Source organism: Peromyscus eremicus, chromosome 8a (assembly GCF_949786415.1).
Source record: "Peromyscus eremicus chromosome 8a, PerEre_H2_v1, whole genome shotgun sequence".
NCBI classification, from domain to species: domain Eukaryota; kingdom Metazoa; phylum Chordata; class Mammalia; order Rodentia; family Cricetidae; genus Peromyscus; species Peromyscus eremicus.
The window spans coordinates 79814125-79841000 of NC_081423.1; the positions used below are offsets into that span (position 1 = coordinate 79814125).

Sequence of the window (26876 nt, forward strand, 5' to 3'; positions counted from 1 at the left end):
CACAGAGAAACCCCGTCTTGAAAACTAAAACAAAACCAAAACAAAACAAAATAACAACAACAAAAAAACTGTTCCTGGTTCCTCATGCCTATAATCCCAACACTGAGGAGGCTGAAACAGGAGGATCATTTTGAGTTTGAGGCCGGCCTGGGCTACATAAAGAGTTCTAGTCTAGTGTAGCTGGGCTGCAGAATGAGGCTCTGCCTCAGAAACCACAAATGGGCAGGAATGGGCAAGATGGCTCATGGGGTAAGGGCTCTTGCTACAAAGTCAGGTAATCTGAGTTCAGTCCCCAAACCCACAAGGTAGAGGGGAAAACCGGTACCCACAGTTGTCCTCTGACCTTCACACAGGTGCTGTGTTATGTGTATGTCCACACACATAAAACGTAATAGTTTCTCAAGAATCCTATGGTGGTCAGATTTTGTGTAATTCTACTGAAGCACAGAGACATTCTAGTTTCTTTTTAAGGAGGCTGAAAGAATCAGGACATCAACTTCACATTGACATTTTTATTAACGCCAACTTTTTTTTAATTATTATTTTTTAAAACAATAGCACAAAAATGTTTCAGGGAAGCAGTCTCGCAATCTGACGACCTTCTGAAATACATTAAGCCACACCAAATATGAATTTCTGTTAACACACACAAAAAAAAAAATTCAGAAAAAATAAAAAGAAGAAAGGGAAAGAGGAGGGGCTGAGACTTAGTAAAAAGACACTGGGTTAGGTGGCGAGGCTCGTTAGCGGGCACGCTGGTGGAGCGGCGGTGCAGCGTCCCCACGGCGCCTCCTATGCACAAGCTGGCGAGCCAGAGCTCACTGATACTGTTCGGAAGAGGTGCGGCATTTGGCCTGGCAGGTAACTGGGACCATTTTGAGCAGAATCACTCCAGCAAAAAGGCCTGGCTGATAATCTTTATTTCTACTCTCTCACCTATTTCATTTCAGGGTTCTTAAAAGTTATCTTAAAAAGGAAAAAAAAAAAGTATTATCAGCTCCTCTTACTCAATGTGGCTGTCAAAGATGTTTCTCATCATCTCTAAGGACAGGGTCAGGGCTGGGGCACAACTAAAGGGAGAAGAACCCAGGACGGAGGTTGGGGGGAATTGTTTCACTTTTTAAAAACTTTTCATTACTTTTTTTTGAGGGGGTGGGAATCACACAGAAGGGAGGCAAGGAGGAAACTACAATCCTTGGTTCAGACTGAATTATGCAGGAAAAGACACCTTCCTGGTCAGTCCCCATGCCAAAAAGGAAAAAAAACAAACAAACAACAACAACAAAACAACCCACTTGGAATTATGCACAGACCCCATCATGTGAGCCAGGGTCAGTCGTCCGGTCAGCACCCCAGCAGTGGACATACCCGGCTTGTCAAGCTGCATGTAGAACCCACTTCACAAAAATCCTTTCCCCAAAAGCCTTTCTTTCCTTTTGGTAGGTTTTAAAACAACATCTGTCACTAACAGAGTGTTCAACACTTTGAACCATGACAGGCTTCAGGAAGTTTCACAGTTTCGTTATGCTCTAGTTTATTACTATCATATTTACATTTTTATTTTATTTATTTATTTATTTTGTTTTTGCTGAATTGCTGATTTTCCTTTTTCAATAGAATTTACTTCTGGAGTGTGAGCAGGAACCAGTTAACTACATTCATTGTCCAACCCCCACTGGTACAAGACTCCAAACTCTTGGCATGTGAATCAGCTGTTTGGTAGCTCCACCTCACCCTGGGGAGAGGCAGCAGGACCCTGGTGCAGAGGTTTCACACTGAGGGCGGGGAGGCTTTCCGCTCAAGGAGGTACTGTTGAATGCTCTCAGCATCTCGCTTTAGCCAAGCTGCATTCAGCAAGATATTTTCACAACACTGCTGGATGGTCCGCTCAGCTGAAGGAGCAGGGTGACTCTCGAAGAAAGCCTGGTATGAAACAATCAGAATGCAGAACCACAGTTAGCAACAGTAAGAAGTTAACGTTGGGACTACGTAAAAGCCTAAAGGATCCATCAGCCTCAATCATGAGAACTGACCAGTGAGTGCTACCATAGGCTGGAATAAGCAACTTCTTGGGACTACATACAGGAATCCTTCCTTAACAAGTGAATGCATAAAACCTAATCAAAAGCTGATAAAAAGAGATGGAACCTGATGCTTTTTAAATTGTCTACCTGTGTGTCCAATTTATGGCCCAGACACAAGATACACACAGCCAAAGTCAGCTATGAACAGGGCTCAGTATAGGGAAGCATTTTTTTTTTTTAATAATCTGATTGTGCCGATTTTTTTCTCAATAAAATATTTTATTTAACTAGGAAGAGCAAAAATAACACTACTCCAAATATAACAGATATATTTAAAATTTAGATATTTTATATTTTGTTTCTTACATAGTCTCCAAAATCTGGACTATTTTATACTTACAGACCAGCTAGCTACATTTCCAGTTCTCTGATGTCACGTGTAGCATCTAATATGTTTTGGTCTGCATTGAGCAGTATGACCCTGGTGGGGCAAAGCAGGATCCTCCAGAATATGCCATGTTCAGACTCCCTCTACTTTCCTCAAGTCTATTAAACTGCCTTTTCTCTCACTTCATTCAGAATCTAATTAGTTTATTTTAATTTTTAGTTTTTTCAAGACAGGATTTCTCTGTGTAACTGCCTTGGCTATCCTGCTTTACAGACCAGGCTGGCCTTGAACTCAGAGATCTGCCTGCCTCTGCCTCCAGAGTGCTAGAATTAAAGGCATGAGCCACCATACCCAGCATCTAGTTTTGTTAAAAAAAAAAAAAAAAAAAAAAAAAAAAGATTTGTTTTTATATATGGGTATTTTGTTTGCATATATGTCTGCACATCAGAAGAGGACACTGGATCTCATGGGACTACAGTTATAGATAGTTGTGAGCCACCACCATGTGGATGTTAGGAATTGAACTCAAGACCTCTGGAAGAGCAATCAATGCTCTTAAACACCAACCCATCTCTTTATCCCCTAGACTTGTTCTTGAAGATTTATTTTTATTTAAGAGTGTGTGTGTGTGTGTGTGTGTGTGTGTGTGTGTGTGTGTGTGTGTATACATGTGGACTTGAGTGTGCTCCAGTGAGAATGTGGAAGTCAGATAGACAATCTCAGGAGTCAGTTCTCACCTTCCACCATATGGATCCAGGGGAATCAAGCTGAGGTCACCAGCCTTGGCAGGAAACACTTTTTATTGCTGAGCCATCTCACTGGCCCTAACCTAGACCTGACAAAAAGCCTGGCTCCTTTGTCCTTTTCAACATCCTGCTGCTAGCATTTGGAAGTGTCCCCTACCCCTACACTTCATGTCCTAGAACCTTAGGTCTCAGAGTTAGGTGTTAGGTCTCAGGCCCACCATATGTCTATTAATGAGCTCTAGCTGGCCTATAAAGGATTCTGGTGATAAAAGCCAGCATTCCTCAGGAACTTGTAAAACAGGGTTTTCTTTTTTATAATTTTATTTTTATTTTATGTGCATTACTGCGTGTGTGTCTGTGTGAGAGTGTCAGATCTTGGCATTACAGGCAGTTGTGAGCCGCCATGTGGGTGCTGGGAATTGAACCAGGGTCCTCTGGAAGAGCAGCCAGTGCTCTCAACCGCTGAGCCATCTCTCCAGCCCATGAAATGGGTTTTCTGTCCCCCAAAAAGAATCATTTCATCTCCTCTGGCAGAAGGGACTTGGTTCTTGTGGTGGTTTGAATGGTGCACATAGGTTCATATATCTGAACGCTTAGTCATCTGGGAGTGGAACTCTTTGATAGGATTAGAAGGATTAAGAGGTGTGGCCTTGTTGGAGGAAGTGGCCACTGGGGGGTGATTTCTGATGTTTCAAAAGCCAGGCCCAGGGTCACTCTCTGCTACTGTTCCAAGCTCCTTACCATGATAACGGACTAATAAACCTCTGAAACGGCAAGCAAGCTCCCAATTCAATGTTTTCTTTTACAAGAGTTGCCTTGGTCATGGTGTCTCTTCACAGCTATGCAATAGTGACTAAACTAAGACTGCACATCAAAGCCCAAGCTGGTCTTCAGGATCCCTCAGTCCTTACTCACAAGGTCTACATATCAAAGCCTCCATCTTCTCTCTCCCTGCTCTCTCCCTATGCTCTCTTGCAGATAGCCCTAGCCATATCCACTCTACTTCTTTTTCTCTCTGCTCTGGACTCTTTGAGATGCCTCTGGGTATTTTCTCTCTCTTATTCAGAATAAAAATCCCTTACCCTAATAATGTCGGCAGATTCTTTACTGTGATCCCTTGCATACAATACGTTAATGGGATCTGGGAGGTAAGGCCTTTGGAAGGTATTGCTTCTGAGTTCATATTTTTTTTTTCTTTTTCTTTTTTATCTTTTGGTTTTCCAAGACAGGATTTCTCTGTATAGCCCTGGCTGTACTGGAACTCACTCTGTAGACCAGGCTGGCCTAGAACTTGGGAGATCCACCTGCCTCTGCCTCCAAAGTGCTGGGATTAAAGGCGTGCACCACGACTGCTGGCTGAGTTCATGGTTCATGAGCTTGAATTTTGTAGATGACAATGTTATGTCCCAATGTTAAAAGGTCTTGAGTAATTGGGATGTGACTCATATGGTCAAGATGCTTGCCTGTTACTAAGTTAATGGCTCTAAGTTTCAATCTCTCATCTATGAGATATGTCTGCAGGATGAAGAAACAAATATGCAGGAGCACTTAGCAAGACGCACTTCAGGACCCAAAGCTCTCCCAAGATGAGTGCATAAGGGCGATGAAGCTGCCAAGTGTAAGGTGCTGATACTGATCTAGTTCAACTCCAGAGTTTGACACTTTTCACAGAACCAAACTCCTTCCCAGTTCATTTAAAAGTTACTAAGCTATTTTCTAACTAGTTCACCTGATTTCCCAGCAAACAAAGCATCTGGAAACACCACACAGCAATGGGACCTGGTCACCAGAGTGTGAAAGGGAAGTGACTAACTCATCAGGTGAAGGGTGAACTTCAGCAGTCAACAGCCTGGTTCACAGAAGGCAATGCTCAGTGGGCTTCTCAGGCTGGAAGGACAGAGCAGTGCTCCATCTCCATCTCAACAAACAGGACCCGCATCGTAGCATCCCTACACCTGGAAATCATCCTTGACTCTTTCTTATTTCCTTCAAGACAGGGTTTCTTTACATAGCCTTGGCTGTCCTGGAACTAACTCTGCCTTCTCCAGCCTTCGGAGTGCTGGGCTAAAAGGCATGCCCCAGAAGGAAATTATCCTTGGCTCTTTTTTTTCCTTCCTTTATATATATCAACTTGTGGTGACCCACTACAGGGGTTAAATATTAGATATCTTGCAATCAGATATTTATATTATAATTCATAACAGTAGCAAAGTTACAGTTATGAAGTAGCAATGAAGTAACTTTATGGTTGGGGGAGAGGGTCACCACAACACGAGGAACTGGTTGCAGCATTAGGAAGGTTGAGAACCACTGCCTTAGATGGTCACAACACATAGAAACACTGTTGAATTAAAGATTAACAAAAGCCAGGTGTGCTGGTTTACAAATCATAACCCTGTCCTCATGAGGCTGAGACAGAAGGATCATCACAAACTCAAGACCAACTTGGGGTTTCACAGTGAGTTTCAGGCCAGCCTGGCTGGAGAGTAAGGCCTATCTCACTCCACACCCTCCAAAGCTTATCGAGAAAATCCATCCTGAATCTCTGTCACCCCATGACTCCATTATTCTTTTCTAAGCAACCCTTGGAGAATTAGTGTCTCAATCTCTTTTCTTTCTCATTCCAAAGCATCTTCTACACCATAGCTTGACTGGCCTCAAATCGCAGTGATCCTCCTCCTGCCTTGGCCTCACTAGCATGAGCCACCGTGCCCACCATCCATTGTAAGGAAATTCTGCCTTACCAGCTTCAGTTTGCCACTACCCTGCTTCCCAAACCTATTAAGTGTTTCTCATTTATAATCCCATTGCCTTTACAATGAAATTGTTCATATAGTACAATATACAATGTAACTTAAATGACAGCAGAAATCAAGTATTTCACCTTGACCTAAAAACAGTAAAACATACTCCTCCCCCTTTTTTTTCCAGACAGGGTCTCTCTGTGTTGTGTATCCCTGGCTGTCCTGGAACTTGCTCAGTAGAACCAGGATAGTCTCAAACTCAGGGATCTACTTGTCTCTGCCTCCCAAGTGCTGGATCAAAGGTGTGAGCCACTGTGTCTGGCTGTAAAACTTATTCCTAACACTGACTCCTACAGTGAACCAGATCATGCCTCCAAGAAGATAAAGGTGAAAATGACATAATGATGAAGTTGAAAGTATAATGGAGTGTAAAATTTTCCTACTCAGCATCAATTTGTCCCCCAAACTTTACTAGGTTCAGGGTCTACACAAACAAAACTGATTATCTTTCCACTCTAAACTCTTCAGATACTGAAGGCAAAGTCAAATCTGCCTTTTTCTAAGAAACAAGGAGACACAAAAACACACCATCCAACACTCATTAAAACAAAGTTCTTGGAGGTTTGGAGACAGCTCAGGGCAAGGGCACTGCTATTCTTGCAGAGGACTCCGGTTCCTAGCACCCACACGATGGCTTACAACTTTCCAGATTTCTTGTTCCAGGGGATCCGATGTCCTCTGATATCCATGGTACCAAGCAAGCACATGGTACACATACACATGCAGGCAAAACACTCATACACATAAAGTAAATTTTAAGGGAAAAACAAAACAAAACAAGGTTCATGTTTTTATATTCCGGATTGAAAAGTAAAAAGTAAGCAGTACTTTCCTTACCTTAACTTCTCCAGCCATTTTATCAACTGCAAATCCCTCCACTGACAGCTGAAAAGAAACCACATGTTTTAAACACGAGGAACAAACTTCCACTTCCCCCAAACCAACCATTCTGTTCTCTCTACTCTGGTTTGTTGCAGAGATCCTAAGATGGGAACATACACAATCATAAAACCAACCTCACAAACTACTGAGTAAAAATGTTTTGATGCTGGGGCTTGAACCCAGGGCCTAGTGCAGGACAGGCCTATGAGTGAGATTCAATGCCAGCCCTGCAGGAACCCTTTATTTGAGGGTAGGAGTGAGGGTTTGGGTTTTGCTATATATCCCTGGTTGGTTTCAAACTCAATAGTAATTGTTCTGCCTCAGCTTCTGCTTATAATCAATGCTGAGATTATAAGCATGGCTCACTACACCTGGCTGAAGAACCTTTTGAAGAGCAAAGAGCCCCGATTTTTGGGTCTAATCTACAAGACTCTAATAAATCATGAATTCAGTAACATTCAAGATTAGCAAGATAGCTGGGCGGTGGTGGCGGCGCACGCCTTTAATCCCAGCACTCGGGAGGCAGAGGCAGGCGGATCTCTGAGAGTTCAAGGCCAGCCTGGTCTCCAAAGTGAGTCCCAGGAAAGGCGCAAAGCTACACAGAGAAATCCTGTCTCGAAAAACCAAACAAACAAATTAGCAAGCTACTCAAGACTCGCACATACCTTTATTAGTCTGGATATTAAGAACCCTCCCTGGTATCGATTATAGAGCTCTTCCCAGTTGTCCTTTATGAATTTCCAAGCAGCTTTCCTCCCTTGCTTGCTGCCTCCAGCCACTCCACCAATTACTGACACAGTGTCCTGTGGACGTACCTCTTCCTAAAAAAAAAAAAAAAAAAAAAAAGGAACTAGAAGCCTGGCTATCTAGAATATTTTCTGATACCAGAGAAAACAACAATACAACAGACTGTTGGAAAATTCAGGTACTAGCAAGGAAGACATTCCCTTCCAGGGAGGTGACTCAGCAGGAAAAGGCATTCTAAAGGAACCCACTTCCTCTTCCATCCTCACTACCAGCAGCCAAGCCTGATTTCACTCTCTGGAACCCACATGACAGAAGAGACAACCACTCACCTCCTCTCACCTCCACTCTCACCCCCACCCCAATCCTGCTACAAACAAAATAAAGCAATAAAATTTTGAAAACAAAACAAAAAGCTCGTATCAGTGTCCCCAAAAGATCATGAGTGTGCTGAACCAAAGACAATGGCCACATTATCAATGAGTTCCAGTTCTCCTGAAATTTAACTTGTAACTTACTGAAAGTGCAAAAGTGAGGACTTTTTGAATCAGTTCAGGTGAAAGAGTAGCCCCAAGAACTCTTTCAATTCGGTTTTTCTCTTCTTGCATATCAGCTTGTTTGTGAAGCTATAGGGAAAAAACAATGAGGAATAGTTAGCTCACCCCCAGATTCTACGCATGTTCCTATCGGCTTCTCTTCCACTGGGTAAGACTGGCGGGACACTACATCATCAATGGCTGAGTACTAAAGCCTCCATTGGCCATAGCAGTAAGCCACTGGATGTAGGTGTGCACTAGCTAAGTAGTCTGCCTCAGTTCCACGGAGTCAAACAATAAGATCTAAGAAGTAAATCTGCCACAGTGGAACTCTTTACATCACTGACATTGAATCAGATGAATAAACTATCACCAGATATCATCAATTTAGCCTATAGTAGTGGAAGTTGAAAATAATCTAGACACCTAGTAGCTGGCTACAATTATTTACTCATTTAAGAAAAGATGCATCATGAGTGTAATTAATGAATATCCTGAGTGTAATTTAAAAAAAAATAATTAAAAAGAAAAGATGCATTAATATTGGGGAAGTAAAGGCAGAAGGATCAGAAATTTAAGGACATCCTCAGCTTCATAGTTTGAAGCCAACCGTGGCTACACAACACCCTGTCCCAAAATAACTAACTAGACACATTATCGAATGTTTTTGTGTGTATGTGTACATGTGCTCACGTTTGCAGCTTCGCTCACTCACTCAGGAGTGTACCTGTGAAGGCTGGAGGTCGATGTCAGGAGTCTTCCTGTATTGCTCTGTACCTTGTTTCCTTGAGTCAGGATCTGTCCATAAACTTGGAGCTTGCCATTTCACACCTAAGCTAGTAGGCCTGTAAGCTCCTGTCTATCTGTCCACTCTCTGCACCTAGGTCTTACATGGGAATCCAAACTAGGTCCTCTTGCTGTACAGCAAGCTTTTTACCTCTCAGCCCCTCAAAGTCACACAAGAATATTTGGGGCTGGAGAGATGGCTGTGCACTGTCAAGAACTGGCTGCTCTTGCAGAGGCCCTGGGTTTGAAGCACCCACGTGGTGACTCACAACTGTCTGTCAACTCTAGCTCCAGGGGGATCTTCTGAGCTCATCAGAATGTCACCAGGCATACATGCGGTATAATGACATACATAAAGGTAAAACACCTATATACATTTAAAAACGAAAAGGAAAACCCAGATTATTATTACCTAATGTTCTTTTTGTTTATTTTGAGACAGGGTCTCACAACACAGCCCCAGATACTCTGGAACTCATTGTGGAGATCAAATTGGCCTCAAATTTCTGACACTACCACTGCCTCTTACCTCCTGAGTCTGACATACTCAAGGTCTGACCTTTAGCTTTCAGGAAGCATTTCTCTCCCAGAGAACATGTAACACACACCCACTAGATGGCATTCTAATCCCACAGTTCAAGACAGCAGGAATAATTTTAAAATTTAACTGATCATTATTTAATTACCAGGAGAAAACAACCCTTATCTCTTGTCACAGGGTTCTTTTAATTATTTTTATTTTATGTGTATTGATGTTTTGCCATGGGTATCAGGTCCCCTGGAACTGGAGTTACAGTTATGAGCTTCCGTGTGGGTGCTGGGAATTGAACCCGGATCCTCTAGAAGAGCAGTCAATGAGTGCTCTTAACCACTGAGTCATCTCTCCAGCCCCATCACACAGTTCTTAAAGAGCCCTGGTTCTGTCTTACTAAAGTTTTTGGTTGTCTCCCCCTCATAAAAAAAGCCGATTTCTGTGACCATTCCTGTGTTAACTGTGAACTATTAAACCACACACTAATGTAAATTCTTATATTGTCATGACATAATATATATTATAGTATCTGGCATAAAGCTTTCAGAATCCTTACTTTTCTTCATGTATACATGGAACATTTTTGTCTGTTGATTGTTTTTGGGACAGTGTCTCACTATGCAGACTTGGCTGGTCGGGAACAAGCTATGGAGACCTGACTAGCTTTGAACTCATAGAGATCTGCCTCTAAGTGCAGGGATGAAAGATGTGTGCCATATGCTCTACCTTGGAACAGACTAAAGTAACACATTTCATTCATCTGACTTAAAATAAACAGTTTCACAGGAACATGAAGCCCAAGAAAAACACTCAAAATGTTTAGTCGAAAGTTTAATCCAAAATGATTTTCACAGTGGAAAGGAAGCCTGTGTATAACATAACAAGGTTAAGCAATAAGCCTTGAAGTGTAGTTTATTCTTCTTTTGCTTCTTCCTCTTCTTTTATTAAAAATCAAGAACAGCCTCAGTTTAATGGTATGAACTGTGCATGTGATGTGACATTCCTTGTATCATGGGCCTGGTAGTTTGTTGGTTTTTTCCCTCTGTGGTATCAGCTCTGGCTGTTCTGGAACTTGCTTTGTAGACCAGGCTGGCCTCGAACTCACAGAGATCCACCTGCCTCTGCCTCCCCAGTGCTGGGATTAAAGGCGTGCGCCACTAATGCACAGCTAGTGGCAGAACCCTTGCCTAATGTGCATGAAGTCCTGGGGTCAAACCTCACCATTTCAGAGTTAAGATTTAGCTAGATACTAAAGTTGTGAAGGAAAAACAAACAAATAACCCTGAAAAATGAGTTCAGCATCATTTGGAAATACCCAAACAGACCTACATTCTCTCTCTCTCTCTAGGACGGTGGAACTGGGATCTGGGCCTGAGGGCCTCCAACATGCCAAGCCAGCTCTCCCATTAAGCTACACTCCCAGAGCTCTTTTACAAAGTTACCACTCTGACCTTGAACTCACTCTGTAGCCAGATAGGCCTTACACTTTCTGGCGTACTTCAATCTCTTTAATACCTGGGATTATAAGTCAGACCCAGCACATATATTTCTTTGCCTGGGCTTTCCCCCAACTCCCCAAACCATTTAAAGTGGTACTGGGCATATTCAAATTCAAAAGCAAGAACTTGGAGCCTTTTCCAGATACACTTACCTTTAGCATAATATCTAAAGTGGTGCCATCACCATGCTTTAAAACAGTCAGATAGACCTACAAAAGAACACCAGGAGGAAAAAGAAGTCACTTGAGTTACACGTATTTTGTTATAAATATTCTAACTAAGATAAAAAGGAGCTGGGCATGTTGCCAGGGGCCTGTGGCCTTAGCTCTGGAAAGAGTGAGAAAACCCTAAGTGAAAGACCATAAGTTCAAGGTCTCTGTGAGCTACACAGTGAGACCCTGTCTGGAAGAATAAAACAAAGATGAGCTAAAAAGTGAATTTAAAAAATTATAGTTATACATCTGCACAGACTGACTCTGGTTATCAAATCAGAGGGGCTGCCATGTCCTATCAGCAGCTTGCAGCAGTTCTTCTAGAGAACTGCACTATGTTCATCACCTTGCAACACTCATGTGCTGCCTGAGAAACCAATTGAGAAGCTGCGACAACCCATCTAAGTAGCGTATGTTACAACAGTCAGACAGCTCTGGGAGCCAGTTCTTAGCTTGATTTTAGCTTTCTAGACTGGAACTAATACCTAAAAGTCAAGGGAATTTATTATTACTGTAACTGTTTCTCCTGCCTGACAGGGTCTCTCTGTGTAGCCCTGACTGTCCTGGAACTCACTCTGTAGACCAGGCTGGCCTCAAACTCAAGAGTTCCGCCTGCCTCTGCCTCCCGAGTGCTGGGATTAAAGGAGTGTCCCACCATGCCCAGCTTCCATGGGAATTTATTAAGATAACTCACAGGACTTCTTAGATCAGCAGAGAGAATCTGCTTTCCTTCCACGTGCTCCTTAAACCGACGACGGGCTTCTTCCAAAGTTGCCTTATGCCCTGCTTTTCCCAGTTTGCCCAGGACCAAGCCCCTCAGGAGTGCGTCTAGATGACCTGATTGAGAAGTGAAGACACAGAACTACTTGAAAAGCCCACTTTTATAAATTCACTACCTAAATATTTTGTAACTTTGTTATACCAAGTCTGTGGTCTTGAACAAACACAATCAATTACTCTAATACTTGAAAGAACACTTGACTTAATTTATCAAATTGTAAGATGAAAGGAATAAACATACCAGATAAGCAAACAAATTTGCTGACATTGTCTGGACTCAAGTGCCAGCTATCAGAGCCTACTAAGGTACTCTCAATTATACTGTTAAAAGCTAGGTGGTGGTGGCGCACACCTTTGATCTCAGCGCCAGCGCCAGGCGGATTTCTGTGAGTTCAAGACCAGCCAGGACTACACAGAGAAACCCTGTCTTGAAAAACCAAAAAAAAAAAGAAAAAAAGAAAAAAAAAGAAATGAAAGGCTTACATCATACAGGTTTGATCCAAGTTTTGTTTAAAAAGACCCACATGGAACTAGAACATTCTTTGCACAATAAACTGAAACCTTAGATTTTAAAATGAAAATCCAATGGATTCATCCTCCAATGACATGAAAAATTACCAATAAGCACCCACACCCGATTGAGCATCACTGTCATTACAGGTAAAAGCTCCAAGGTAAGGTCTGGGGATATAGCTAGTGGTAAGAGCATGCCATAGGCCTTTGGTTCACCCACAAGACTGGAAAAAAAGTTTATTTGAGGATACAGATCAGATCAGAATGGCGGTTGGATTCCCTGGAACTGGAATTACAGACAGATGGTTGTGAGCCTCCATGTGGGTCCTGGGAACCGAACCTGGTCCTCTGCAAGAGCTGTAAGCACTCAAACTGTCGAGCAAGCTCTCTGGCTCCTATGATGGTCTTTGTGTGTACACATATGGGTACATATGTATATGTCCATGTATGTAGTGAGCAGAGGTCACCCTCGGGTGGTGTCCCTCAGAAGCCATTCACTCACCTTGTTTTTTTGTTTGTTTTTGACACAGGGTCTCACTACTTAGCCCTGGCTGGCCAAGAACTCTCTTTAAAGACCAGGCTGGCCTCAAACTCACAGAGATCCACCTGCCTCTGCCACCAATCCTGGCCACCTCACTTTTTATGCCACTACCTCTTATTATAATGGAGCTCACAAATGAGAGGCTAAGAACCAGCAAGACCTAGAGATCTGCCTGCCTTCATCTCCTTAGTGCTGGGATTATAAGTGTGTGTCACCACACCAGGCTATTTTACAAAGGTTCTTGGGATTGAACTCGGGGCTTCGGGTGTGCACTCTTAGAAACACAGCTGAGTTGCCTCTCTAGCCCTTACTGGGACTCTGCTACTGACCTGTGTTGTAAGTCAAAGCAATGTTTTGCTGCTTTGCTCTTAATTCCCCTGTCTATTCAGCTATAAAACAAAGGCATTCTCCTCCCTGTATCCTTTCAGAATCAAAGGTTTTACACAATATCATTTCCAAAGAAAAGTGCAATATCCAGGAATCTAGCTGCATGTGCCCACTTCCTTCCTACTGTCCTGTTACTATGTATGTATGTTCCTCCCGACAGCTAACTCGTCTGCTACAGGCTGGGTCTGGACTTCTCTCAATTACACACTAGCACTAGCTTTTCACCTTCTCTCATAACATACACTTTCAGTACTACTATTTCTCTGCCCTCCATGCCCCCTCCCCGTAACCTTCCAATTCCTATATACTCTTGCATTATTTTCAACAGTAGAAAAACGTTATAAATTTACAGACTTAAAGAAAATTCCTTCTCTAATCCCCTATCCTCAATTCTACTCCTGTTGTCAACAAAATTCTTTTTAAAGAGTTGTCTAGGTAAGTTCTGGGCCAGTCTACTTTCTCCTGGCTCTCCCTCTCACTGGCCAGTCAGTTTCTTTGCGATTCTTCACGTTCTTCTCTCTGAGTCTCACATGGTCCAGGGTGGCCTTGGTTTTTCTATGAAGCTGAGGATGTGACTCCTGATTCTCCTGCCTCTACCTCCCAAAGATTAGTGGTGTGGACCACCATGTCCAGTCTTCTTTTTGTTTTGTTGAGACAAAGAACAAAGAACTCTAGGTAGACTAGGCTGGTCTTGCATATTTATGCTTCCTAATTACAGGAATGTACCACCAGCATGCCTGGCTTTGATGCTTCTTCTACCAATCTCTAAATTCTTAACTATGATATAGTCCTCATACCTCTCGTCTTCACCTGTTCTTAATCTTTAGGTGATTTCTTCTAGTTTCACAGCTATAGATACTACCTGCATGCTATTAACTCCAAAATGTATTTACCTAGCTTGGATCTCTAGGCATTCTCTACTCTGGTGTCCACAATGACTTCAATCTGAAAGACAGCAAACCAAACTCCTCTTTTTTGTACCCAAAGGTGCTTCTACAGCAGTGTGTGTGTGTGTGTGTGTGTGTGTGTGTGTGTGTGTGTGTATGTGTGTATATATATAGTTTTTTTTTTAATTAAAGAGAGGGTCTCACCATGTAACCCTGCCTGGCCTGGAACTCTCTGTGTAGATTAGGCTAGCCTTGAATTTAAGACCTCCTAAGTGCTGGGATTAAAGGCCACCAAGCCTGGTCCTCTCTAAGCAGTCTTAATCTGATGAGTTTTCTTTCTACCACACTCAGTTCTCCATCAAATAGTTTGAGTACTACCTTCAAAACACACTGAGGATATACACTTGTAATATATCTTGTTTGTTTGTTTGTTTTTCAAGACAGGGGTTTTTTGTGTAACAGCTCTGGCTGTCCTGGTACTCACTTTGTGTATCAGGCTGGACTCGAACTCAAGGAAATCTGCCTGCCTCTGTCTCTCAGAGTGCTAGGATTAAAGTTGTACGCCACCATGCCGGCTACTTCTGGTTATTCTGTGGACACTCCAGCCATGCTCTTCCTTCAGATTTTTGTCACTTGCTACTCCCTCTGGTCTGGTCTATGTTTGCTCTATTCTTTTTTTTTTTTTTTTTTTTAAAGATTTATTTATTTATTATGTATACAGTATTCTGTCTGCACGTATCTCTGCAGGCCAGAAGAGGGCACCAGATCTCATTACAGATGGTTGTGAGCCACCATGTGGTTGCTGGGAATTGAACTCAGGACCTTTGGAAGAGCAAGCAGTGCTCTTAACCTCTGAGCCACCTCTCCAGCCCCTGTTTGCTCTATTCTTAAACCTCTCTTTCAATTCTCCATTTATGCTCAAAGATCAATTATTAGTGATAATTTTCCTCAATTAGTTTTATAAAATACTGGCTTAGTACTCCTTATTCACACTGTCTAATTGTGTTTTTCTTTGTGATACTTTCCTTCACCATAATACACTGTGTTTGCTATGTCCCCCACTAGAACTGAAGCTACACGGGTGAGGGCTTTGCTCACCTCTCCCACCAGCTTCCAAAGCAGCACCTGACTTTTACTAGCTACATAAATATTAGTTGAATCAATAAAGAAAAGATAGTGCCAAGTATTTGCTACTATTATTGTCTTATTAGAAGATTCCCAGATTAGTGGTCTGGGAATAACTCATTGGCAGAGTTTAGAACAGGCTAGGCCCTTGGGTTTAAACCCAGCACTAGAAAAAGAAAAAACTCCTAGATTAAGATTAGTCAGGAGAAAACACCTTATTTAGTGAGCAGATGGCAATAATTGTATTTAAATCTTACAAATCACCATTGTCAACATTTAAACGACAGTTTTTAAAAAGGTACATGATTATAGCATAATCATGGAAAACACACATAGAAAGCAATTAATATCTTTATTTCAGAGAACTGAGGGATGCCAGGTGTGATGATTCATGCTGAGGCAGGAGAGTCTCTATGGGTTCCATGCTACTTGAGTTACTGTTTGTTGCTGGTGTGACACCTTCACCAGCAGGTTTAGCAGATGTAGTTTCTGGCTAACTGAATACACAATAACATCTGGATACAGAGATGCTGCTCCTAACTGTTAATCACAAGTGAATAGAAAGTATCAATTTCAGGCAGACTCTTTCCCCATACAGTACGTTCATTCATTACCTTCTCCAGGTTTGGGGTCCCAGCCCAGTCTCTCTCCTATAGGTGAAAAGACATCTTTCACAAACTCCTGGATTTCCTCATAGAAGTCTGTGTGGGACAAGAGAGTTGAAAGAATCCCCAGGTTACAGCTCAGGTCGCTCCATACAGTATAATTGGGCTCATTCACAAAAGCCTCCATGACTTTTAGAACCTCTACAGTGCTAATGATTCCAGCTCGAGCCTGGGATAGGAAAAAACACAAATTAGCCCAGCCTTCAAACTAAACAAGACAAAAGAAAACAAACATGTACTTCGGTATTATCTACTGCTAGTAATTTTTTTGGTTTAAGGAAATGAGGCTAAGTAAGTTCAGAATACTAGCAGAATAAAAATCCTATCATGACAAAATCTTTTATTTATTCCTTTGCCATTTGTAAAAGAACTCCTTAAAAAATTACATTACACCTCATAATTTGGGACCAACAAAAACCAGTTAACTTCTTATTTCTACTCAGTTTCTAGGACATCACTTTAATGTTTTCACATTTTTTAGACTTTCAGAAAAGCTGCAAGAAGAGTTGGGGCTCTGGTTCTCGACAAAGGCTCTTTCAGGGCTGAACCTGCAAACTGTGTCACCTTGAGCCTCTCCTTCACTCACTTCCAAAAGGACATGTATGGGAAGGCTACGGAGTCAGAGCGCTTGCTCTCAGCACTGACTAACAGGAGTTGGAAAAAGAACTTCTGTTCTATCAGCCAACTGCACAAACAGCCTGCTCTCCTGGGACAGGTCTCCCTCCCGTGGCAGTGAGATCAGCAGATGGGAGGATTTGTCCATCAATGCTAATCTGCATTTATGCAAAGAAGGAATCCAATCAGCAATCACAGAGGGCAAGGAGATTTCAGGTCCAATTTAAAGAAATGCTAGAAAGAATGACAATTTTACCACAGGCAAAGACATCCTGAAGTTACCTAACCTGCTGGAGTCATAAAGACAAAATACATATTTTGCTGCTTTAAATCCTTCCTGGAACAAAGCCAAACATGTATATAATTCTGGGGCTGATATGCTATAATTTGAGTAATAACATACTGTTAAAACATTCTGGCTTTCTAGCAAAGTACAAGTACTACTTAAAAACATAAAATCACTCTGAATTAGTTTTTAAAAAAATCAGTAGGAAAATTTCTTCATGACTCATATCCAATTGTTTGGAAAAGAATGGACTTTTTGCCTTACAAAGGATAGTTTAAATAAAAACTAGCTTAGAAACAGTGAAATGGAATTTGCTTCTGGCAAATGATATAGGCACAATTTTATCATGTTAATTAATAATTGGCCATTTGCTGTCATCCCAAATGTGCCAACACTCAGGAAGAACCATATGCTTCTAATTATGCTTTATACACTCCAGGAGAAACAGGAACCTTTAACCAACAAAATGCATCAGATCACCTAAGTGTGAGATGCTCACCAGAGAGAAGAGGTCATTCTGTAATCCAAGTCGATCCACTGGGGGCAGAGAAAGATCACGGATGCCTGGTAATAAACTTTCCAGCATGGCAGAGCTGTACTGAGTCCGGTAAAACCCAACTGTTCCCAGATTTAACTGAAAAGAGCCAATAGTTAGTATTAACTACTTCCTTTCCCCTGACTTTTCTTTGGAGGCAGGGTCTCACTACATCTCTGGCTGTCCTGGAACTCACTATGTACACCAGGCTGGTCTTAAACTCAGAGATCCACCTCCGCCTCCAGAGTGCTGGGATTAAAGATGAGCACTACCACACTTGATTAGCCACTCCATTTTTAAAAGGATTTTTTTTGGGGTGAGCATAGTAGCCACCCTGATCTACATGAGTTCCAGGATAGCCAGAGCTACACAGGGAGACCCTACCTAAAAAACAAAACAAAACAAAACAAAATAACAAAACAAACAAACAAAGGTTTTGTTCATTTGTTTTGTTTTGGTTTTTGAAGACAGGGTTCCTCTGTGTAGTTTTGGTGCCTGTCCTGGATCTCGGACCAGGCTGGCCTCGAACTCACAGAGATTTGCCTGGCTCTGCCTCCCGAGTACTGGGATTAAAGGCGTATGCCACCACTGCCTGGCTAGATTTTGTTCTTTTGTAGTGACAGTGATCAAACTCATGGACCCTTAATACTAAGCAAGTATGTTCTTACTGAGCAAGTCCTATCTTGACAAGCAAATAAACAAAAGAACATATATAAAATGAAATTATAAAGTTTACTATGAAGAAATACTATAAAAATAGGGCTGGAGAGATGGCTCAGTAGTTAAGAGCACTGGCTGCTCTTCCAGAGGTCCCAGGTTTAATTTCCGACACCCATATGGTAGTACACAACTGTCTGTAACTCCAAGATCTGACACACTCACACAGACACAAATGCAGGCAAAACACCAACGCAAGTAAAATAAAAAAAAAACAAACACAAGAATCATAAAAATATACTGTAAAAATAACCAAACAATTCCTTTCTTTTTTTGGTTTTTCAAGACAGGGTTTTTCTGTGTAGTCCTGGCTGGCCTGGAACTCACTCTGTGGACTGAACTCAGACATCGGCCTGCCTCTGCCTCCCAAAGGCTGGGATTAAAAGTGTTTACCACCATGTTTAGCTTTTTAGAATGGGAGGGCAGTTTGTAGCTGCAAGACTACAAATGTTTTATGTACGGTCTACTATTTACTCCTTCCCTTCCTTTTCTGAAACAGTCTCACTCACCTAGGCTAGCCTCAAACTCTAACCTCTAGCCTCAGCCTACCGGATGCTGGGGTTAGAGGTGTGTGTGACCAAATGCAGTCAACGCTTACTTTTCCTTCCCACACTTCAGTCTTTCCTTCTTCTCCTTGAAAGTATTAGTCTAAATTGAAAGAATACAATTCAGAGCTAGCCACAGAAGGCAGAGTAAAAGAAACAAATTCATTCAGGTAAGGTTAAAAACAGTTATGCGCCGGGCGGTGGTGGTGCACGCCTTTAATCCCAGCCCTCGGGAGGCAGAGCCAGGCGGATCTCTGTGAGTTCGAGGCCAGCCTGGGCTACCAAGTGAGTTCCAGGAAAGGCGCAAAGCTACACAGAGAAACCCTGTCTCGAAAAACCAAAAAAATAAATAAATAAAAAACAGTTATGCCATTCTCAACTCACCTTTACCCACTGGTCTGGTTTGACATTTTTTAAAACTACATTCATCTCTGGTTTATCCATTAGTATTTTTAATTTAGCTTGGTTGGGGTCTTCACTAGTTGAGATTGTGATAGGAACCATCCACTGAGGACAGTCTTCACCTAAACAAGAAGAGAACAAATAGAAAGTTTAAAGACAATGTTACACTTAAAGAAACAGGAGGAAAGGTAGACAGAAGACTGCTAGTATTGTAATGAAGACATTCTCAGTGTTACACTATGCTCCAGGTGACCTGAGTAATATTAGCGCAAAGGAAAAAATAATTTAATATCAAAATCACAGTTGTCTCAAAGAGAATAATGAACTCAAGCAGAGCAGTAAAGCCAACAGTGACTCTGTTGTTCAGTTTGAGCAGTGAGAGTTCTCAGGTGCTTTTCCTTCAAGGGCTCACACTGCTACACTGGGACAGGACAAACCCCGGGAGCCACTCTACTCACACTGAGCCACATCCAAAAGCCGGAGCATGTGAGAAGTACAACACTGTCTCAGATATCAAACAGCAAATCAGACTTGGTGCTAGTGCATTGAGAGCTATTTTAAAAGGGCACACAATCAACATTGGAGTAAGCCACATGGCAAGTCACAGGCGGTGGCGGTGGTGGCACCTGCCTTTATTCCCAGTACTTGGAGGGCAGAGGCAGGTGGATCTCTGAGGACAGACTGGTCTACAGAGTTAGTTCCAGGACACCCAGGGCCAACAGTGAAACCCAATCTTGAAAAAACAAACAAATAAACTGGTTAAATCACCACTCAAGCCCCACCACTTAGATACTCCAGGTTTTAATGTTGCCTATACTGTTCTGGTCATATAGGACTATACTGAGATTACTATTTTAAAGGAAAGGAAACTTAAAAATGTAATTTCCTGGGTAAAATTTTATAGGTAAAAAGAGCTTAATGACAGAGGAGTTATCTGAGAAGGTAGTAGTTGAGAGGGCAAACTCAGGGATTTCAACTATCTTATTTGAATTCCCACTCTTTTAAACTTATTAGACAGGTGACTTGAAGAAATTTTTTTGTGGCGGGCAGTGGAGAAGTGGGTGATTGAAACAGGGTCTTTCAGGGCTGGAGAGATGGCTCAGAGGTTACGAGCCCAACTGCTCTTCCAGAGGTCCTGATTTCAATTCCCAGCACCCATACGGTGGCTCACAACCATCTGCAATGAGATCTGGCGCCCTCTTCTGTGTACATAATAAATAAATAAATAAATCTTTAAAAAAAAAAAAAAAAAGAAAGAAAGAAAGAGAGTCTTTCTACATAGCCCTGGTTGTCCTGGAACTTGTTATGTAGACCAGGCTGTCCTCAAATTCACAGAGATCCACCTGCATCTGCCTCCCAAGTGCTGTGATTAAAGGTGTTCAGCATCATACCCAGCTGACTTTGAGCAACTTAACTAACCTAGGCATACCTTAGCTTTAGCTTTTGTATGTGTAAAAGGAAAATACTACTCTCTACCTTGTAACGACACTGAGAAAACAAAGTGTGAACCAACTCTAGTGCCGGGTATAATGACTACTAAGTAAAGACAATTATCACTGGACTTAATACTTACTACGCCCAATAACTTTAAAAACAAAAAAATTAACACAGTAATTCCTTCAAGAGTAAGACTAAAGAAATCATTTCTTAGGTATCCCAACTCATTTTCACTCATTTTCAATAAGAGAGACATAAAATTTTAAAGACTGGGGCTGAACAGATGGCTCAGCAGTTAAGAGCACTGGCTGCTTCTCCAGAAGACTTGGGTTCAACTCCCAGCATCCACATTGTGGCTAACAATTGCCAGTAACTTCTTTTTTTTTTTTTTTTTTTTTTTTTTAAGATTTATTTATTTATTATGTATACAGTGTTCTGTCTGCAGGTATCCCTGCAGGCCAGAAGAGGGCACCAGATCTCATTATAGATGGTTGTGAACCACCATGTGGTTGCTGGGAATTGAACTCAGGACCTTTGGAAGAGCAAGCAGTTCTCTTAACCTCTGAGCCATCTCTCCAGCCCGCCAGTAACTTCTATTCTAGGGGATCTGATGCCCTCTTCTAGCCTCCTTATAGTACCTGTATATAGTTTGTGCACATAGACAGGCACACATATACATAAAATAAATAAAACAAATTAAACTCAAAGTATAACTAAACAAAAAATATATAACATGGTATTATTTACTCAATTTGAAAACCACTAGTAAGAACCCAGAATTTACTGATCAGCCCATCTATCTCCCCCCGCCCCCCAAGCTGAGGACTGAACCCACTGAGCTAAATCCCCAACCCCTGATGATCAGCCCATCTTATAGCATGCTGCTCACCCACATACGGTCCACTGGCACAGAACTTCTTTTGAGACAGCCTCAGCACTCTGTCATCTTCTACCTACAGAAGCAAAGTAAAGGCTACAGTAACAATGGTGACTGGGGACAGTGTTTCTGTGACAAAGATACATAGTACAAACAAATGTCTTATTGATACAGATGAGGGTACTAAAGAATAGGAAAAAAAGTCCCTCTTGAGGGAGGGGATCTAAGCCCACCCCTAGCTGATAAGCAGCTGTTCTGGGGTGGGAGACGTCGATTTTCTTCAGATGTGTGGCCCCTGTAGGTGGGAATGGGATGTGTTGGGAAGAGTTCTGGGGATACAAGATACACTGTATATATGTATAAAACTGTCAAAGAATTAAAAAGTCAATCTTTTTCATTTAGACCTCAGAAGAAAAACAAAAAAAGGGCCTGTTTAAATGCCCTAGAGACCAGCTCTCAATATATACACAAAATAAATTTAAATATAGTAAAACTTTTTAAATCAAAGACCAATTTCTATGTAATATGACTCCTCTGAAGGTGTGTAATACTCAGATGAGAGAAATTCCTAAAAGCAACTTATTTGTCTTTAAAAATTGCTGGGCGGTGGTGGCGCACGCCTGTAATCCCAGCACTCGGGAGGCAGAGCCAGGCGGATCTCTGTGAGTTCGAGGCCAGCCTGGGCTACCAAGTGAGTTCCAGGAAAGGCGCAAAGCTACACAGAGAAACCCTGTCTCGAAAAACAAAAAAAAAACAACAACAACAACAAAAAAAAAATACAGAACAGAAAGCCAGGAATGCCAATGCCCACCAGTAATCCCAGTTCTTGGGAGTGGGAACCATAACAGTAAGACTTCCAGGTCACCCTTGAATATGCTACACAGTGAGTTGAAAGTTAGCCTAGGGGGCTGGAGAGATGGCTCAGTGGTTAAGAGCACTGACTGCTCTTCCAGAGGGCTGGGGTTCAATTCCCAGAACCCACCTGGCAGCATATGACTGTCTGTAACTCCACTTCCAGGGACCTGACACCCTCACACAATGCACATGAAATAAATTTAAATAAATAATAATAAAAAAAGAGAAAGTAAGTTAGCCTAGGCTTGTTCCACTCCCCCCAAAGTATACACAACAAACAAACCAATCAAATTGCACTACTCTTTATAGAAAAAGATTATATCTAGAGTTTTTTCCCCACTTTATTAGATTAACAGGTAGATTCAATATTCAGAATTCAAATCTTAGACTGCTACTTGTTAAATGTAAAAGCAATACACATCTTTTTTCAAAGTACAAGTTTGCAATAAAACACAAATGTGAAGGTGAGGGTGACTGCAAATAACTAGAAAACTAAAAGCAATAAATTATATGCTTAAAAACTACTTTGGGTGAGATGACAACTCAGTATAAGGCCTGCCATGCCAACACCAGGACCTGAGTTCAATCCCCAGCACCCATGTGAAAACTGGGGTGTGAGAATGAACACTTAGAATCCAGTGTCTGCAAGGTAGAAACAGCAGAGCCTGGAGCCTACTGACCAGTCCACCTAGTCAAACTGTCAAATCCCAGGTTCGGTGAGAGATCCTGTCAGAACACCAAGTGTACAGCCCACTGACCTCTATCCTTTACTACCTGCATGCGCACACACAAACGTGAACACCCACATCACGCATTCAACCCCCACCGAAGGAAAAAAAAATCCAACCAATAGGCAGTCATTTTCCTGACTGCTCATCAACATTACATTCTGGGATATTTCAAAGAGCACACAAATACCAATGTAAATAAAATACAAATAAATTATTTAAAGAGCACACAATATAAAAGATTTGAACTTACTTAAATTAAATGTAAACCTAAACTAAAAAAATGACCTTAGTAACTAACTAAGTACAAGAAACCGAAATGAAATTCAGGCACAGCCTTTAATCTCATTACTGGGGAAGAAAAGGCAGGCAGGCAGATCTCTGAAAGTTCGAGGCCAGGCAGGGCTACATAGGAAGACCATGTTCCCAAAACCAAAACAAACAAAAAAGAAAAAAAAAAATAAACAAGCAAACAAACAAATAAGAAAAAAGAAAAAAGGTTGGGCTGGGTGGCGGTGGTGCATGTCTTTAGTCTCAGCACTTGGGAGGTAGAGGCAGGCAGATCTCTATGAGTTCAAGGCCAGCCTGGTCTACAAGGAGAGTAGAGAGCCAAGGCTACACAGAGAAGCCTTGTCTCAAAAAACAAAAAACAAAAAACAAAAAAAAAGCAAAAAAAAAAACAAAAAAAACACCAAAAACCAAAACCAGAAAAAAAAAACCCACAAAAAAGAAAGAAAAAGGTCCTAGATTCAATCCACAGAACCACTAGACAAATAAATGAATGAACAGATAAAAATTAAAAAACTAAAGTTAAAAAGTTCAGGCCAAATTACATGGAGAAACCCTGTCTAGAAACCGCTCCTGCCCCAAATAAAAATCCAGGCCAAAGGGCTGGCTCAACAGTTATAAGCACTGATTATTCCTCCTTCCAGAGGACCTGGGTTTGAGTCCCCACTACTCAATAGAAACTAACAACCATCTATGCAATTCCAGTTCCAAGGGATCTGATGCCCTCTTCTGGCCTTCATGGTTAATGGACACACACATAGTGCACAGACAAATCACGCATACACGTGAAATAATGATTTAAAAAATTCTGTACGTGGATCAGTGGTGGTGACTGCCTTTAATCCCAGCACTTGGGGGGCAGAGGCAGGCAGATCTCAGTGAGTTCAAGGCCAGCCTGGTCTACAAAGCGGGTTGCAGGACAGCCAGGACTGTTGCACAGAGAAACTCTATCCCAAAAAAGAACAAAACAAAAACAATCAAACAAAAATTTACAATTAAGTAAAAATAATTTTTTAAAAAAGAGGTATTATGGGTTATGGATATTATACATTCTAGAATTTAAGAGATCCAGGCCAGCTAGGACTGCATAGTGATAACCTGTCTCAGAAAAATCAAATCAAAACAAAACAAAACAAAAACACCTTTGTATACGCTCATTGGCTAGGCATTGGGACAAAAACTAATAAAAACAAAGACAGCAAGACCTTGAAAGTATCTGGATAGAAAAGTAAAATGAATTTTTATAGCACTGGGAAGTGGAGAATTACTGTTCTCTGTAGTAACTCATGTGTTCACTGAAATCTACTTTTTATTCCCCCCACCAAGGCAATGTAGCTCTGGCTGTCCTGGAACTCACTATGCAGACTAGGCTGGCCTAAGACTCACAAGAAATCTGTCTACCTCTGCTTCCCAAGTGCTGGGATTAAAGGTGTGTACCACTACACCAGGCAGGCTATTGAAGTCTTATAAGGGTGCTGAGCCTAAAGAAAAAAAAAAGTATCATCTAATAGTCTTCATTAAGTGTAATCATTAATAAGCTTACCAGTTTTGAGGAATGAAATCCTCAGAGAAAAACATCCTTGTGCGCTAATACTCTTTTCTGTTTTTTCAAACCATCTGGCTAGGCTGTCCTCAAACTCATGATTCCTCCTGTCTCACCTAAGTCCAGAGATTACAGGGATGAGATACCACACCTGGCTGTGCAAGGGCTTCTTATGTATAGGTTTACCTGTTCAGCTTCCACATAAATGAGAGGGAATCCCATTTGTTTGGTCCAGGTATTCATCACAGCTGCTATAGGTTTACCACTGGCATTTTCCAAACTTTCCCAGAGATCCTCTAGAAGGAAAATGAAAATAATAACCTGAAATGTTTATGCTTCTTTCCTAAATCAGAAAATTCATTTAACCCTTAACATTGCATGGCTTACCAACTGTTTTCTCCAGCACACAGAGGGTCAAACAAATGCCCCACCCACAATGCTATAACTCAGTAAATTCTACTCTAAAGAGTATTTCAGGGGATGACTCACTTGGTACAATTCTTGCCATACCATCACTCACATAAAAAATTGGGGCCTTCAATCCCAGCACTTGAGAGGCAGAGGCATGAGGACATATCTGAGTTTGAGGCCAGCCGGATCTACATAATGAGTTCCAAGACAGCCAAACTATGTGGGAAAATCTTGTCTTTAAAAAACAAAAAAAGGAAAGAAAAAGAAAAAAAAAAAATTGGGAGCAAGCTTATAAGCTCCCAGTGCTAGGGAAGCAGAGACAAGAGGGGTCCTGTTTGTTGACCAGCTATACTAGCCTAGTAGATGAGGTTCAGGGAGAGATCCTTTTTCAAAACAAGTAAGATAAACCGGGTGGTGGTGGAGCATGCCTTTAATCCCAGTGCTCAGGAGTTAGAGCCAGGCAGGATCTCTGTGAGTTCAAGGCCAGCCTGGTCTACAGAGCGAGATCCAGGACAGGCACCAAAATTACACGGAGAAACTCTGTCTCCAAAACAAAAACAAAAACAAAAACAAAAAACCAAGGAAGATAGACAGTAATTGAGGAAGATATTCAACATTGACGTTTGGCTTCTGCATGCACATATGTGCACACACCCCGACACAAACACAAAAAAACAACTGGACTTCTATTCCAAGATTAATTTAATCATTCTGGTCAATTAGGAAAATTAAAAATTATCATAAATGAGACAAACAGATAAGTTCAAACAAAAAGAAATAAAAACAAAGTCACAGAAACATGTTTAAGCTCATTAAATATTTGTTGACCAATTTAAAAGCCATAACATCCATTCAAGTAACCTAAGGTAAAATATATATTCAACGTTGCCAGGCATGAAAACTGGGCTAGAGAGATGACTCAATGGTTAAAATCACTCGTTGTTCTTGCAAAGGACCAGTTCCTAACACTCATGCATGGCTGTTTACAACAACCTATAACTCCAGCTTTAGGGGGATCTGATGTCTCTGGTCTTCAGGGCATGTGTACTCATGCACAAGTATAGGTATGGACCCATACACAGAAACACACATAATTAAAAACAAGCAAACAATCAAACAAGCAAAACAAAACTAGGGTGGGGCTTGTAAGTAAAAGCATTTGCTATACAAGCCTGACACTTGAGCTCTACCCTCACCTTTAGTGACAGAAGAGAATCAACTCTCAAAACTGTCCTCTGACGTCCACATTGGTTGTATGGGCATGGGCGCGCGCGCGCACGCACACGCACGCACGCGCACACACACACACACACACACACACACACACACACACACATGCACACACGCATGCACGGTGATGTTGCTGGGTGTCATGGAACATGTGAGGCAGAAGCAGGAGGATCCCTGCATGTACAGGGAGAACCCAGTCTACACAGCCGGTTCCAGGACAGCCAAGACTACATAGAGGACACTGTTCCCACAACCCCCCAAAAAAGAAAAAATTATTAAAAAAAAAAAGAAAAAAAGAAATCAATAACAGAACAGAAAAGTACAGAAGAAGAAGGAGATGATACGAAAAACATAGG

General features: G+C 41.6%; 1 protein-coding gene across 1 annotated transcript in view; it reads right to left on the bottom strand.

The window, feature by feature from the left end:
- Nucleotides 1-497: 497 nt before the first annotated feature.
- Nucleotides 498-26876, bottom strand: part of Npepps (aminopeptidase puromycin sensitive) — an 88035-nt gene continuing 61656 nt past the window's right edge. Inside the window, exons 13-23 of the mRNA XM_059271646.1 lie at nt 25066-25175; nt 21478-21541; nt 19134-19273; nt 17452-17586; nt 16001-16220; nt 11848-11990; nt 11094-11150; nt 8107-8214; nt 7510-7665; nt 6800-6847; nt 498-1923 (exon numbers count right to left, since the gene is read on the bottom strand). Coding sequence (XP_059127629.1) covers nt 1771-1923; nt 6800-6847; nt 7510-7665; nt 8107-8214; nt 11094-11150; nt 11848-11990; nt 16001-16220; nt 17452-17586; nt 19134-19273; nt 21478-21541; nt 25066-25175 — 1334 coding nt within the window. The 3' untranslated portion in view covers nt 498-1770. The remainder of the gene's footprint in view (nt 1924-6799; nt 6848-7509; nt 7666-8106; nt 8215-11093; nt 11151-11847; nt 11991-16000; nt 16221-17451; nt 17587-19133; nt 19274-21477; nt 21542-25065; nt 25176-26876) is intronic.